The 16,603-nt window shown below is 46.9% G+C and overlaps 1 protein-coding gene across 1 annotated transcript in view; it reads left to right on the forward strand.

Moving 5' to 3' along the window:
* The first annotated feature begins 424 nt into the window (after window positions 1-424).
* Window positions 425-16,603, forward strand: part of LOC123751996 (tigger transposable element-derived protein 7-like) — a 79,144-nt gene continuing 62,965 nt past the window's right edge. Inside the window, exons 1-2 of the mRNA XM_069312284.1 lie at window positions 425-635; window positions 3,542-5,278. Of these exons, the coding sequence (XP_069168385.1) occupies window positions 425-635; window positions 3,542-5,278 (1,948 nt within the window). The remainder of the gene's footprint in view (window positions 636-3,541; window positions 5,279-16,603) is intronic.

Below are 16,603 nucleotides of genomic sequence, written 5' to 3' on the forward strand. Positions count from 1 at the left end.
CCGCTGATACAAAGCGACACAGGCCCGACTAGGCCCAGGAAAATTGACCAGGTAGCGCGCAGCCAGGACCCTGTTCGACCACCAAAACCCCGCGCCCGAATATCAGCCTAAGACATGGTACCGAAGACGGCAGCAAGCACAGCAAACTTATGAATAACGTGGGCACGGGGATAGACCGCAGGCTGGCTGGACCGAATAACCCTGCGGACGACCTGGGAGACCTGAACCCTGGAACAAGGAAGAAGGGGAAACCAAATCAACCCAATAGGGCATCCCCGGACACAGAAGCCGTGGGGCACAGATAATGGCAGAGAGCCGCAACTGGACACAAAACATGATGCACCCCCCAGCCTAACCAACCAAGCATCAACAACCCAAGGACTGCTCCAGAAAGCAGCAGTCCTATTCTTTGCCATAAAAGGAGATGGCTGCAATTGATCAAACCTACTACCAGGACCATACAGGCAGAAACCCCTGCGCCAGAGGAGAGCATGAAGCTAACCGACCCGACCCCCAGAGGCCAATTCCAACAGGAAAAAGAGCCTTAGAGAAACAATCCTTAACCCAAGAGGCCACTACAAACCGAGGAGGAGAGAGAAAGGAGAGCACCCGATCCAAAGACCAGGATGACTCGGGTAGCGAGTGAACAGGCCAGAGGCGAAAAAATGCACGAGACAGCTTGCCAAACTGTGGAGAAGTTAAATCAACCCCGAACGCAAGCTGTAGTGGCTCTGCCAGTGCCGCACGATAAGAGGCGACAGTATTAGGTCTAAGATGATGGTCCTGAAACAACCACGAAAAAAAGGACAACACCACAGCATCAGAAATCAAAGTAAACCTATGAAGGGATAAGAAAAACTGAAAGGACCGCCAGGAAACTTCATACTGACGCCGAGACAAAGCACACACGTGGGACACCATCAAAGAAGCCACCTGCTCTCCATACAAATGGTGATAGACTCGAGTAAAAAATATCAGACGCGAAGACTCGAGGGGAGGATCGAACCAGCCATGTAGCGAACTGGGGTGATCTCCTGAAATAGGCGGAGCGGCAGGAAGACCCCCAGGTTTGGACACAGAGCAAACAGCACTCGAAACCAAGGCTGGGCCGGCCACCAAGGGGCCCAAGAGGACTACTCTCCCACTGGTAAGTCTCCTAGCGAGCCAGGGGCCTGGAGCAACAGCGGAACAGCGGGGAAGAGGTAAAGGTAACCCCACCTCGACCAGTCTGCCAAAAGGCATCGACCCCGACTGCCTCGTAGTCAGGGAAAGGAGCCACGTATACCGGGAGATGTCTCGACCATGCCGTTGCGAAGAACTCCACTTCCAGAGGCCTGAATGTCTGGCAGAGCCAACTAAATGAGTTGGCGTCAACTGTCCATTCCATGGAAAGGGGAATGAACCGGGACAGGCCATCTGCCAGGATGTTGAATACCCCCTGAAAGTGAACTGCCAAGAGAGCCAACCCCGAGAACTCAGCAGATGAGTCACTCGAAGCGACCAGCCCCAAAGAGCAAAGGATCGCAAGGAAACTCCCTCGGTTCAGGCAATGAACCACCAGAGAACAGTCCGAATGGAGCCCGATCGTCAATCCGCAAGCGACCCCATTCCTCTGGAGCAACACCCACACAGCCTCAAACTCCCGCACCGTGCTGTGAGCCCAACGGAAGGACAGACCTCACCGGCCCAGGCCCGCCTGGTGAGCACTGGTCACAAAGTCCCAGCCAAGAAACGACGCATCCATGATGTAAGGTACGGGATTGCAAGTCGTATCCTAGAGTATCGCTAACAACACCCGCTCTTACTTTCTTATAAATAATGGAAGTGCAGAGATCTATATAGCAATAATCACCAGTTCTAACTACATGGGACAAGAAATGCACCTTGGGGTACAATTTTACAATAGAGTTTATATTAAAAAAATACCAATGTCCTCACACTGATTAGAACAGAGGGAGGAGGAGGGGGGGGGACTAGGATCCACCACATGATTGATACAGACAAAAAGGGGGGAGGAGGTTCCTTTCCACCAACACACACCTCAGGGGAACCACTGGCACAAGGGAACACACACAACGGTTTAGGCCTCTACAAACTGGGACTTAAGGTTATTACTCCATTCCACTCCTCTTGGGTCACTACAAGGGCCATGGGTTTTAACAATACACTACTCTAACCACAATACACAAATGGATTACAAAGTAAATGTGGATAACCCCCTGTGACACACAGCTGAGCACATGTACGTATCTTACACGGCAGTTTACGGGACCCCATCTGGGTAAACCCATGCGTGCTTTGGCCGGTTGGGTCATGCTACCACAAAATTGTTTACCATTTAAGACTTACCACAATAGTTTATAAGACATTGTTTTATGACATTTCTTTGCCTAACTCCCAGGCCCTTTTTTGTATCAGTGAACAATTCTGTCAGTAAACAACCTTAAATTTGAGGAAATTTTCTTTGACTAACTGTAGTTCAGGTATTCTACCATTTGTCAGTTGAGAGTTAGACAAGATTATTTGTGTGCATAAGCACCTATCCCTATGCTAGTGGCAGCTCATGTAGTGTCTAGCTTTACCACATATATATAAGTATCCACTCAATTTAACGGCCTCTTTTATACCGATCTGCCGGTATTAACGACCGGTGTGGGAGACCGGTATCTGGAGCCTGCTATACCGGTCTGCGGTCGATATTAACGACGGTCGGTATTGGGTTTGTTGTGGCATCAGCGTCCCCTCACATGGCGACCAGGCCACCGACCTGGATCGTCCAGAGTCATATATTACATCTTAATTTTCTTTTAAAATGATTCACTTTAATGAAGAAAATTGTAAATTATTATTAATAAAATATTTTGAAACAGTTTTTATTAAGCAAAAGTCTTTGTTTTCTTATTAAATACCTTTTATAGTATAGGCACTAGGTATTTTTTTTCCCACGGACCTAGAATGTACTCCGCCGGGCCATGTGTTCCCATTGCAACCCGTTCTCGCAAATTTAATAAGTCAATATTGACTTATTAAATATGTGCATAGGTGACATACTTAACATAATAGATACCCTTATAAAAAAATCATAGAAAACACCGACCTTACCTAACCTTGTTAGTATCTTAAGATAAGCATCTTATTGCTTCGTAATTACAATTATTACCTAACCTATAATAGGTATAGGTTAAGTAATAATTGTAATTACGAAGCAATAAGATGCTTATCTTAAGATACTAACAAGGTTAGGTAAGGTCGGTGTTTTCTATGAATCTTTTTAAGGGTATCTATTATGTTTAGTATATCACCTATGCACGTAGTTAATAAGTCAATATTGACTTTATGAATTTGCGAGAACGGGTTGCCCATTGTTTACCGTGAACTCGCGCGGCTAGCTTCAATTGTGAAGGATATTACTGTACTGTAATTGTGATCTTCTTTTTAATTTACAAAATGCCAAAAGTTACCCAAAGGAAGCGCCTGACGGTTGCACAGAAGCTGGAGTTAATTAAGAAACTTGATAAAGGATATTCTCATGCACGAGCAGCAGCAGAGTTTAACATCGGGAAAAGTACAGTAAGTGACATCAAGAAACAGAAGGATACTCTATTAAAATATGTGAGCACAACAGAGTGTGCTACTTCTGGTGCTGCATGTTCGAGAAAAACAGTAAAGTCTGGTCAGTATCCACAATTGGATGCTGCAGTGTATAAGTGGTTTATTCAGCACCGCACAATTGGCATGGCAATAAGATTTGAAGAGCTTAAAGTTGCAGCAAGTAAACTTGCCATTCAATTAGGTATAAAAGATTTCAATGCAAGTGATGGGTGGGTTGGAAGATTTAAGGCTCGGCATAACATTTCAAACACCAAAAAAATTTCTGGTGAGGCGTCAAGTGCTGATCCCACTAATGTTGATTCATTCAAGGCTAAATTAAACGAGTACATTGTCAATAATAATTTAAGCAAATATCAAGTATATAATGCTGACGAGACTGGGTTTATGTGGCGAGCTGTACCAAGTACATCCTTAACCAGTAGGATGCAGGAAAATATTCCTGGGCGAAAGATAAGCAAGGAACGGCTCTCAGTCTTGCTCTGTGCTAATGCTGATGCCTCTCACAGGACAAAATGTGCCGTGGTAGGCAAGTCTAAAAATCCTCGAGCCTTAAAAAATATAATGCAGGCATTACCTGTAATATATTACAATTCTAAGAAATCATGGTTTAATCAAACAATATTTACGAACTGGTTTGAAAACCACTTTTGCAAAGAAGTTAGAGAATTCCAGATCAACAAATGTGGAATAAAGGCCAGTGAGGTTAAGGCATTGTTGCTGCTAGATAATGCCCCTGCTCATCCCATTAGCAAGTTAATTTCAAGGGATGGCAGAATAAAATGCATGGCACTTCCACCAAACACAACATCCTTGATCCAGCCCATGGACCAAGGTATTATCCTTGCTGCTAAACGTATGTACCAAACAGCAATGGTTGAAGATGTTTTAGTTGTTTTACCTAGTGAGGAAGATGAATTGACAGGAAAGGATACAAGGGCTCAAAGAACACTAGAAAATCTAAAAAAGTACACAATCAGGGAAGCAATATTCCACTGGGCTAGGCTTTGGAATAAAGTGAAAGAAACCACACTAACAAATTCATGGAAGAAACTGTTAACAGAGAGGCCTAGATGTGAAGCAGCAGTATTTGATAGTGAATTCGAAGGTTTTGAAAATGAAGCCAATGATTTTGAAGGGTTTGAAGAAACGATCCGAACAATGTTGCTCCAAGATGGTCAGGGTGTACAAGTGAATGATATCAATGAATGGTTAGAAAATGATTACGATCCTGGTTATGAATTGCTAACTGAAGAACAGATTGCGCAAAGTGTTCTCGGAAATGACTCTGATGACTCTGATGATTCTGATGATGACTCGGACGATGTTGGTGAGGCTCTGCCTAGAGGTCTCGGATATCAGAAAAGATTGGAACAAGTTGAGGAACTCATTGAATATTCAATAAAAAGTAAACATGAGGTTGTTGGAAATTTTTATGTACACCTTACAGCCTTAAAACAATGTCTCAGAACGTTAGCCAGAGAAAATCAGATTCAGACAAAAATAGATCAATTCACGATTTCAACGGTTCGTGAAAAATCTTCGTCGACAAGCCATGCTGCACCCGTCGATGCTGAATTACCAACGACAAGTCGTGGAGCATCCGCCAGCAATGAATGCTCTGCAAGCGATGCTGCACCCGCCGATGCTGAATTCCCATCGACAAGACGTGGAGCATCCGCCAGCAACGAATGCTCTACAAGCCATGCTGCACCCGCCGATGCTGAATTCCCATCGACAAATCGTGGAACATCCGCCAGCAACGAATGCTCTACAAGCCATGTTGCACCCGCCGATGCTGAATTCCCACCAACAAGTCGTGACAAGTCATCCACTAACAATATAAAATATGATTGAAAGGCATATAAATTAGTGTAAAAAGTGTTGATAGAGTACAGTATTGTAAGTGTTAATGAATAATTAAGCATAGACAAAAAGATACTGTACAGTGTAAATATACAGTAGAAATAATTGTCAATAGTGAAGTAGTATTAGAACTCATGTGAATTAGTAGTAAGGCTAGCTGTTGTGTGAAGTGAGTGCCTGAAAATAAGTGTACATATAAAACAAGCGCTGCAGAGGATGACGTAATCTTCACAGCTTCGTAATCTTCAGCTTCATTAAAAGTAAGTCAATTTACCAATTTTATTATAGTATTACAAGATATTAATTGTTTTTTTCAACAAAAGCTACATATTAGTCTCTGCAAATGTATATTCTATCGTCAGCAGAGAATAGGTGAGCTCAAAATATTTCGTCTTGGCTAGCTCTCAGTGACAAGGCTCGATCGCCATTGTTATGGCATGGCCGCCACAGCCTGTGTTGTAACATTAAAAATACATTACCTGCACTGTTCAGGGTAAATCAAAACACATCTCTAAACTATTGTTGAGAAAATATTAACTTGCTGATTGATACATGAAATATTTTGCAATACAAAGGAATGAATAAATTTTTTCCCACCCATCTGGGCTTGATCAGACCGTGTTCACACAACATCCATGCAGCAGCCAACAACTGGCTTAATCGTCGGTGTGGCACTAAATTGGAATGCAATTACACAATGAACTTTATTTAATTTTAGTTATACAGTATAAAATATATCCTACCTGAATGTTACTTGAAAAATTACCCGACCCGACTTAACTTCGGAAATAACGGAGCTCCGGAAATAACGACCAGGGTACAGCCCCATATAGGCCGTTAAATTGAGTGGATTAAAATTTAAATTTTAAATTTAATTTACCTAGGCTACAACTGTGGCCAATTGCATTGTCTATTTTGAGGTTATTTTGCTAGTAGACATCACTAATTCTTGGGCTCTTATGTTGTTTTTAGAATTTTTTTTTTTTTTTTTTTGAGATATATACAAGAGTTGTTACATTCTTGTACAGCCACTAGTACGCGTAGCGTTTCGGGCAGGTCCCTGGAATACGATCCCCTGCCGCGAAGAATCGTTTTTTCATCCAAGTACACATTTTACTGTTGTGTTAAACAGAGGCTACAGTTAAGGAATTGCGCCCAGTAAATCCTCCCCGGCCAGGATACGAACCCATGACATAGCGCTAGCGGAACGCCAGACGAGTGTCTTACCACTACACCACGGAGACTGTAAATTTAATTTATTTATATACAATGTGTGACCACTGTGAAGTGGTGGCCAAATTTACTTATTTCAGGTGCCTTGTTATAACCATGTGCTTATATTTGAATGTGTGACATTCTTAAAGTTTATGTGTAGCCAGGGGGAATGTAAAGTTGCATTGAATGCTAGGATATCTACAGGTTTATTGTTGACAGCCACCTGCAAGGTAAAGTTTTGGTTTCATGCTCTTTTGTTCATCCAGCCAGGGCAAGTTAAGGAAAAGTCAGTGTGTAATTCCCACTTGTGTTTGGTTTCAAAGGTCTGAGTGCCCTTCCCCCCCCCCCCTCCCCCACCATCCTCTTTTTGTTTACCATGGCTACCCCTGCTACCCTGAACCCCAGAGCAGACTTTTCAGGTTTTGTCTCAATTGATATGAGTGGGGACACGTCGGGTACTCCCCTGGAGTATACTAGTGATAAGAGCGATTTGTCAGTGATAACCCTTAGCCTGAGTGATGGGGGTGAAAGACATAGGTTATCTACCCCTAGGAAGGTTAGCCATGTAGGGCAAAGCAGTGCAGGACCTGCACACCAGGGGGCCACCACGAAGATGTTAACATAAATCAAGCCCAGACAAGTAATTACCTAAGTGTAATTACCTAAGTGTAGTTACAGGATGAGAGCTACGCTCGTGGTGTCCCGTCTTCCCAGCACTCTTTGTCATATAACGCTTTGAAACTACTGACGGTCTTGGCCTCCACCACCTTCTCACTTAACTTGTTCCAACCGTCTACCACTCTATTTGCGAAGGTGAATTTTCTTATATTTCTTCGGCATCTGTGTTTAGCTAGTTTAAATCTATGACCTCTTGTTCTTGAAGTGCCAGGTCTCAGGAAATCTTCCCTGTCGATTTTATCAATTCCTGTTACTATTTTGTATGTAGTGATCATATCACCTCTTTTTCTTCTGTCTTCTAGTTTTGGCATGTTTAATGCTTCTAACCTCTCCTCGTAGCTCTTACCCTTCAGTTCTGGGAGCCACTTAGTAGCATGTCTTTGCACCTTTTCCAGTTTGTTGATGTGCTTCTTAAGATATGGGCACCACACAACAGCTGCATATTCTAGCTTTGGCCTAACAAAAGTCATGAACAATTTCTTTAGTATATCGCCATCCATGTATTTAAATGCAATTCTGAAGTTAGAAAGCATCGCATAGGCTCCTTGCACAATATTCTTTATGTGGTCCTCAGGTGATAGTTTTCTATCTAGAACCACCCCTAGATCTCTTTCTTTATCAGAATTCTTTAAAGATTTCTCACATAATATATAGGTTGTGTGGGGTCTATGTTCTCCTATTCCACATTCCATAACATGACATTTATTAACATTAAATTCCATTTGCCAAGTGGTGCTCCATCTACTTATTTTGTCCAGGTCTTCTTGAAGGGCATGACAATCATCTAAATTTCTTATCCTTCCTATTATCTTAGCATCATCAGCAAACATGTTCATATAATTCTGTATACCAACTGGTAGATCATTTATGTACACAATAAACATCACTGGTGCAAGAACTGAACCCTGTGGTACTCCACTTGTGACATTTCTCCATTCCGATACATTGCCTCTGATTACTGCCCTCATTTTTCTATCAGTCAGAAAATTTTTCATCCATGTTAGAAGCTTACCTGTCACCCCTCCAATATTTTCCAGTTTCCAGAACAACCTCTTATGTGGAACTCTGTCGAAAGCCTTTTTTAGGTCCAGATAGATGCAATCAACCCAACCATCTCTTTCCTGTAATATCTCTGTGGCTCGATCATAGAAACTGAGTAAATTCGATACACAGGATCTTCCAGATAGAAAACCATACTGTCTGTCTGATATTATATCATTTCTCTCTAGGTGTTCTGCCCATTAAGTTTTGATTAGTTTTTCCAATACTTTCACTATTACACTTGTTAATGATACAGGTCTATAATTGAGGGGGTCTTCCCTGTTGCCACTTTTGTAGATTCGAACTATGTTAGCCTGTTTCCACACGTCTGCTACGATTCCTGTACACAGGGATGCCTGAAAGATCAGGTGAAGTGGAATGCTGAGCTCAGTCCAGTGTCCAGACATCGGGGGACCTTACCCACTAAGGAGGATAGAGTACCCTGCCATCACTGCAAGGCAAGTAATATACCAGCAAAAGTCCCTTGTAATACAAACCCTTCCATGGTACTGTGTGGTAACCCTTATGGGCTACAGTTCATAACCCACCCAGATGTTCCTAGGTTACACACAGGAGAACTACCCAGGAACCCACTAGCCCGAAACAGAGATATTGAGGACTGGTTGATTGATGCACAAATTGCTCTCGGTACAGTGAAAAGTGAGGAACTAAAAATTAAATTTGCCCAAAAGGCTCTCCTTGACCACACACCTTGAGGTGTGTGAACTCAACAAGAGATTCCAGGCGGTCTTCACAATAAAACGAAGAGAAGCCCCTGCACTAAATGAGGCGGAGGCAAAGCAAGCAACCTTGGAGGAATTTGACCTCACCAGTGATGAGGTCAAAAGGTGTCTGTTGGAGCTGAATGTGACAAAGGCTGTTGGGCCTGACAGAATCTCACCATGGATACTAAAGGAAGGTGCAGAAGCACTAAGTGTGCCACTCTCTATGGTGTATAACAGGTCACTGGAAACAGGAGACCTACCAGAAAGTTGGAAGACAGCTAACATAGTCCCAATATACAAGAAGGGTGACAGGAAAGAGGCACTGAACTACAGGCCAGCTTCCCTAACTTGTATACCATGCAAGGTGATGGAGAAGATCGTGAGGAAAAAGCTCGTAGAGCATCTGGAGGGAAATAACTTATGCACCACAAACATGCTTTAGCTTTGATGTCCATAGGGAATGGAAAGGATGGGGGAGGTAGAGGGATGGGGAGATGAAATTCAGGAAGAGGATGCGGGTGTAGAGAAAGAGGAGGTTTGAAAGTTCGGTGGCCTGTCCACCATGGGTTGACATTTTTGTATGTGTTGTTTGTTTGCGTATGTGTTATGTTGGGTTGTCAGTACATTGGCTGGGGGGGCTAGTGTTTGTGACCTTGTTGGTGTCCTAAAGCACTAGAGCCGATGGAGTTGGCTGAAGGAGGCTAATCTTAGCAACATCAGGGTAGTTACACTTCTGATGCCACGACAAATGGTTTTTTGGTTTTATATTTTTTGTAGGAGTTTTATTTATTTATTTATTATTATTATTATTTTTTTTTATATATTTGTTTATTTATTTTTTCTTTATTCTTCATTTGGTGTAGATCGGGTCCGGGATGGGCCACTCATCTGGGTCGTCTGGCAGGCCGCTTAGTATTTGAGGTCTTGGGAAGGCCTCATCATGGATGTGTCTGATCACTTTTTGTTGGAGAGTGATTCTTCTGGTTCTGTGTGGTGGTTCGTGGATCTCATAGTCGCTGGTGGTGTTTTCTGCTACGTAGGGATCTTCGGGGTCTGGGACATACATGTTCTTCATGCGGTACAGCTGTCTTCTAGCCAGGTAGCTGAGCCTGATGTTCATTGGCTTCATGTTGAGCGTCTCATGGATTTAGTCAGTTCTTACCCTGTCCATCAGAGTCAGGCCCTCCGCAAAGCGAAGTGCTTTGTTTTGTACTCGTTGGATCTTCAGCATGTTGAATTTGTTGGTGAGGTTCAGGGGAACGTAAGGGTATTCCAAGCTAGGCCTTATGATCATTCTGTAAAGGTGGAGCTTGATGTGGGATGGGGCTTGCTTGAAACAGAAGAGCCTCGCCAGTGAGCCCTGGGCCATCGCTGTCTTCTGGGATACGTACTGGGAGGAGTTTAGTAGCCTGTTGAAGTTGTAACCGAGCACTGTGTTGGAGTTTGAGATGGCTATGGGTTCGCCCCTGATTCTTATTCCCCCCTCATTTTCGATTGAGAAGGCCATACAGCCGACAGTGCTTAATTGGATCTTTTCTGGGTTAGTGGTGATACTCCATTTCCTTTCCCAGTTAGCAGTCCTGGCTAGTTCTACGTTTGCCTTACGGGTTACAGTTGCATGCTTGGCCGCTTGGCTGCTAGGGTTAGATGTTATTACGTGTGTTACGTCGTCCGCAAATTGCACGATAATGGTGTCCCTATACTCTGGTTGGGGCAGGTCATTTACAAAGATGTTGAAGAGAACCGGGCTCAAGCATGATCCTTGGGGGACTCCAGCTGTTGGGGTGAAGGCTGCGGCCTCTTTTGCCTTGAAGCTGGGGGTAACTTGCCTATTCTTAAGGAAATTTCTGATCAGCCTGAGGAGGGTCTAGTTTTGCGCTGGTAAGTCTGCTAATTTGTACACAAGACCATCGTGCCACAGGCTGTCGAAGGCCTTGTGTACGTCCCTCGTCGCAATCAAAGCTACCTGTTTTTGCTTGCGACTTGAGCTTACGGCGTCGTAGATGATGTTTATTGCGTGCTGGGTTGATCTATGTGCTCGAAAGCCAAACTGCTTTTCTGTGAAGAGATTGTTGTACTCCATGTAGTAGTTAAGACGGTTTGACATGATTTTTTCAAAGCACTTGCCTATTGTGTCTAAGAGGGAGATTGGACGGTAGTTGCCAGGTTGGTGGGGGTCTTTCTTGGGTTTGGGAATGAATATCATCACCAACATGGGTTCAGAGATGTTAAATCGTGTCTCAAAGGTTTACTAGAATTCTATGACCAGGCAACAAAAATTAGGCAGGAAAGGGAAGGGTGGGCTGACTGCCTTTTCCTGGACTGCCAGAAAGCCTTTGACACAGTACCCCATAAAACCAGCGTTGAATGTAATGAAACGCCATTTTCTGGGTGAGCCCCGGAGGCTCCCTGGAGCTTATCGGGCTAATGTATGTTATATTAGACCGGGACATTAGCTAAGGAGTTCAGACCTACCAGGGACCAGTGCCAGAACCTGGCTCCTTCAGAGAGGTTTCAGGAAGCAATGGCCCTGGAAAACCCCCTTGTGGTTGGGGTTTTCCTTATCTACCATCGACTGGGGTTAGGCACCCAGAAAGGTAGGCATTACAAAACAAACCCCACATGGTAAAAACTAAAACAAAAAACCGAACAGTATCCGATACATAAATGTACCAAAGCAAATGCAATTAAATATGATTTAATTAAAGACAATACAAACCAAATACGAAACTACTTGACTTAAATTATCCTTTGAAGCACTGCTGTATGCAAGTTGAAGGAGACCCTCTTACCCCATTCATAGCAAATTTCATTGGCTCTTATTGCAGTCCTAATTAATGATCTATTCAATTTTCCTCACCTAGTTCTTACAGTAAACAATTTTTAAATTATATTGTTGCTTGTGCATTTATGTTTTTCATGTTTCTTACCAACTTTTCTGGAGTATGAAACAGTATGAGACAGGAGAGAACACCAACAGTCTCATACCAGACATCGCCAGACTCTGCACATCTTCCAAAATTCAAGATAATGCAGACAGACCACTTTCCTACAGCACATGGAGTAGTAACGGCAATGGAAAAAGAACAACCAGAGCTAAACTTTCCATCACAGTCAACCTGAAAGGAGAAATAATAATGACACTACAAGACCAACAGACTGCAAATTACTTAGAAAAATTAACAGTTCTGCAAGGGAAACCTGTATGCTTGGAAAAGCTGGACCTTTCAGAAAGACGCACACGAGTCGTGCTTTTGGGATACCCAATCGACTTTCCCCTGGATCCAGTACTAGAACACAAGCAAATCCTGAATGGTGGGGGGGGGGGGTAACTGGATGGATGGATTGATGGTGGGGGGAACTGGATGGATGGATGATGGGGGGAACTGGATGGATGGATGGATAGTGGGGGGAACTGGATGGATGGTGGGGGGGAACTGGATGGATGGTGGGGGGGAACTGGATGGATGGTGGGGGGGAACTGGATGGATGGTGGGGGAACTGGATGGATGGATGATGGGGGGAACTGGATGGATGGATGGTGGGGGTAACCGGATGGATGGATGGTGGGGGGAACTGGATGGATGGATGGTGCGGGGGAATTGGATGGATGGATAATGAGGGGAACTGAATGGATGGATGGATGGTGGGGGGGGGAACTAGATGGATGGATGGTTGGGGGGGAACTGGATGGATGGATGGATGGTGGGGGGAAATGAATGGATGGATGGATGGTGGGGGGAAATGAATGGATGGATGGTGGGGGGGGAAATGAATGGATGGATGGTGGGGGAAAACTGAATGGATGGATGGTGGGGGGAACTGGATGGATGGATGGATGGATGGTGGGGGGAAATGGATGGATGGATAGTGGGGGGAACTGGACGGATGGTGGGAAGGGGAACTGGATGGATGGTGGGGGGGGCACTGGATTGATGGATGGTGGGGGGATGGAACTGGATGGATGGATGGTGGGGAGAACTGGATAGATGGATGGATGGTGGGGGGAACTGGACAGATGGATGGATACTGAGGGGGAACTGGATGGATGGATGGTGGGGGGAACTGGATGGATGGATGGTGGGGGGGAACTGGATGGATGGATGGTGGGGGGAACTGGATGGATGGATGGATGGTGGGGGGGAACCTGGATGGATGGATTAGGGGAGAACTGGATGGATGGATGGTGGGGGAACTGGATGAATGGATGGTGGGGGAAACTGTATGGAGGGATGGATGGTGGGGGGAACTGTATGGATGGATGGTGGGGGGGAACTGTATGGAGGGATGGTAGGCGGGGGAACTGGATGGATGGATGGTGGGGGGAACTGTATGGAGGGATGGTGTGGGGGGGAACTGGATGGATGGTGGGGGGAACTGTATGGAGGGATGGATGATGGGGGGAACTGGATAGATGGATGGAAGGTGGGGGAACTGGATGGATGGATGGTGGGGGGAACTGGATGGATGGATAGATGGTGGGGGGAACTGTATGGAGGGATGGATGGTGGGGGGAACTGTATAGCGGGAAGGATGGTGGGGGGAACTGTATGGAGGGATGGATGGTGGGGAGAACTGTATGGAGGGAGGGATGGTGGGGGGAACTGTATGGAGGGATGGAGGAATGGATGGTGGGGGGGAAATGAATGGATGGATGGATGGTGGGGGGAACTGTATGGAGGGATGGATGGTGGGGGGAAATGAATGGATGGATGGTGGGGGGAACTGGATGGATGGATGGATGGTGGAGGGGAACTGTATGGATGGATGGATGATGGGGGGGAACTGTATGGAGGGATGGATAGTGGGGGGAACTGTATGGATGGATGGATGATGGGGGGGAACTGTATGGAGGGATGGATGGTGGGGGAAACTGTATGGAGGGATGGATGGTGGGGGGAACTGTATGGAGGGATGGATGGTGGGGGGAACTGTATGGAGGGATGGTGGGGGGGAACTGCATGGAGGGATGGATGGTGGGGGGAACTGTATGGATGGATGGATGGTGGGGGGAACTGTATGTAGAGATGGATGGTGGGGGGGAACTGTATGGAGGGATGGATGGTGGGATGGAACCTGGATGGATGGATGAGGGGGGAACTGGATGGATAGATGGTGGGGGAACTGGATGAATGGATGGTGGGGGGAACTGTATGGAGGGATGGATGGTGGGGGGGAACTGTATGGAGGGATGGTGGGGGAGAACTGTATGGAGGGAGGGATGGTGGGGGGAACTGTATGGAGGGATGGATGGTGGGGGGAACTGTATGGAGGGATGGATGGTAGGGGGGGAACTGTATGGAGGGATGGATGGTGGGGGGAACTGTATGGAGGGAGGGATGGTGGGGGGATTTGTATGGATGGATGGATGGTGGGGATAACTGTATGGAGGGATGGATGGTGGGGGGAACTGTATGGAGGGATGGATGGTAGGGGGGGAACTGTATGGAGGGATGGATGGTGGGGGGAACTGTATGGAGGGATGGATGGTGGGGGGAACTGTATGGAGGGATGGATGGTAGGGGGGAACTGTATGGAGGGATGGATGGTGGGGGGAACTGTATGGAGGGATGGATGGTGGGGGGAACTGTATGGAGGGATGGATGGTGGGGGGAACTGTATGGAGGGATGGATGGTGGGGGGAACTGTATGGAGGGATGGTGGGGGGGGAACTGTATGGATGGATGGATGGTGGGGGGAACTGTATGGAGGGATGGATGGTGGGGGGAACTGTATGGAGGGATGGATGGTGGGGGGAACAGTATGGAGGGATTGTGGGGGGGAACTGTATGGAGGGATGGATGGTGGGGGGAACTGTATGGAGGGATGGATGGTGGGGGGGAACAGTATGGATGGATGGTGGGGGGGATCTGTATGGAGGGATGGATGGTGGGGGGTACTGTATGGAGGGAGGGATGGTGGGGGGAACTGTATGTAAGGATGGTGGGGGGAACTGTATGGAGGGATGGATGGTGGGGGGAACTGTATGGAGGGAGGGATGGTGGGGGGAACTGTATGGAGGGAAGGATGGTGGGGGGAACTGTATGGAGGGATGGATGGTGGGGGGGAACTGTATGGAGGGATGGATGGTGGGGGAACTGTATGGAGGGATGGATGGTGGGGTGAACTGTATGGAGGGATGGATGGTGGGGGGAACTGTATGGAGGGATGGATGGTGGGGGGGGAACTGTATGGAGGGATGGATGTTGGGGGGAACTGTATGGAGGGATGGTGGGGGGAACTGTATGGAGGAATGGATAGTGGGGGGAACTGTATGGAGGGATGGATGGTGGGGGGGAACTGTATGGAGAGATGGATGGTGGGGGAACTGTATGGAGGGATGGATAGTGGGGGGAACTGTATGGAGGGATGGATGGTGGGGTGAACTGTATGGAGGGATGGATGGTGGGGGGGAATTGTATGGAGGGATGGATGGTGGGGGGAACTGTATGGAGGGATGGATGGTGGGGGGAACTGTATGGAGGGATGGATGGTGGGGGGGAACTGTATGGAGGGATGGTGGGGGGGAACCTGGATGGATGGATGAGGGGGGGAACTGGATGGATAGATGGTGGGGGAACTGGATGAATGGATGGTGGGGGGAACTGTATGGAGGGATGGATGGTGGGGGGAACTGTATGGAGGGATGGACGGTGGGGGGGAACTGTATGGAGGGATGGATGGTGGGGGGAACTGTATGGAGGGATGGTGGGGGGGGGAACTGTATGGAGGGAGGGATGGTGGGGGGAACTGTATGGAGGGATGGATGGTGGGGGGGAACTGTATGGAGGGATGGTGGGGGGAACTGTATGGAGGAATGGATGGTGGGGGGAACTGTATGGAGGGATGGATGGTGGGGGTAACTGTATGGAGGGATGGTGGGGGAACTGTATGGAGGAATGGATGGTGCGGGGAACTGGATGGATGGATGGATGGTAGGGGGAACTGTATGGAAGGATGGTGGGGGGAACTGTATGGAGGGATGGATGGTAGGGGGAACTGTATGGAGGGATGGATGGTGGGGGGAACTGTATGGAGGGATGGATGGTGAGGGGAACTGTATGGAGGGATGGATGGTGGGGGGAACTGTATGGAGGGATGGATGGTGAGGGGAACTGTATGGAGGGATGGATGGTGGGGGGAACTGTATGGAGGGATGGTGGGGGGGGGAACTGTATGGAGGGATGGATGGTGGGGGGAACTGGATGGATGGATGGATGTTAGGGGGAACTGTATGGAAGGATGGTGGGGGGAACTGTATGGAGGGATGGATGGTAGGGGGAACTGTATGGAGGGATGGATGGTGGGGGGAACTGTATGGAGGGATGGTGGGGGAACTGTATGGAGGAATGGATGGTGGGGGGAACTGTATGGAGGGATGGATGGTGGGGGGAACTGTATGGAGGGATGGTGGGGGGGGGAACTGTATGGAGGGATGGATGGTGCGGGGAACTGGATGGATGGATGGA

Source organism: Procambarus clarkii, chromosome 71 (assembly GCF_040958095.1).
Source record: "Procambarus clarkii isolate CNS0578487 chromosome 71, FALCON_Pclarkii_2.0, whole genome shotgun sequence".
NCBI classification, from domain to species: domain Eukaryota; kingdom Metazoa; phylum Arthropoda; class Malacostraca; order Decapoda; family Cambaridae; genus Procambarus; species Procambarus clarkii.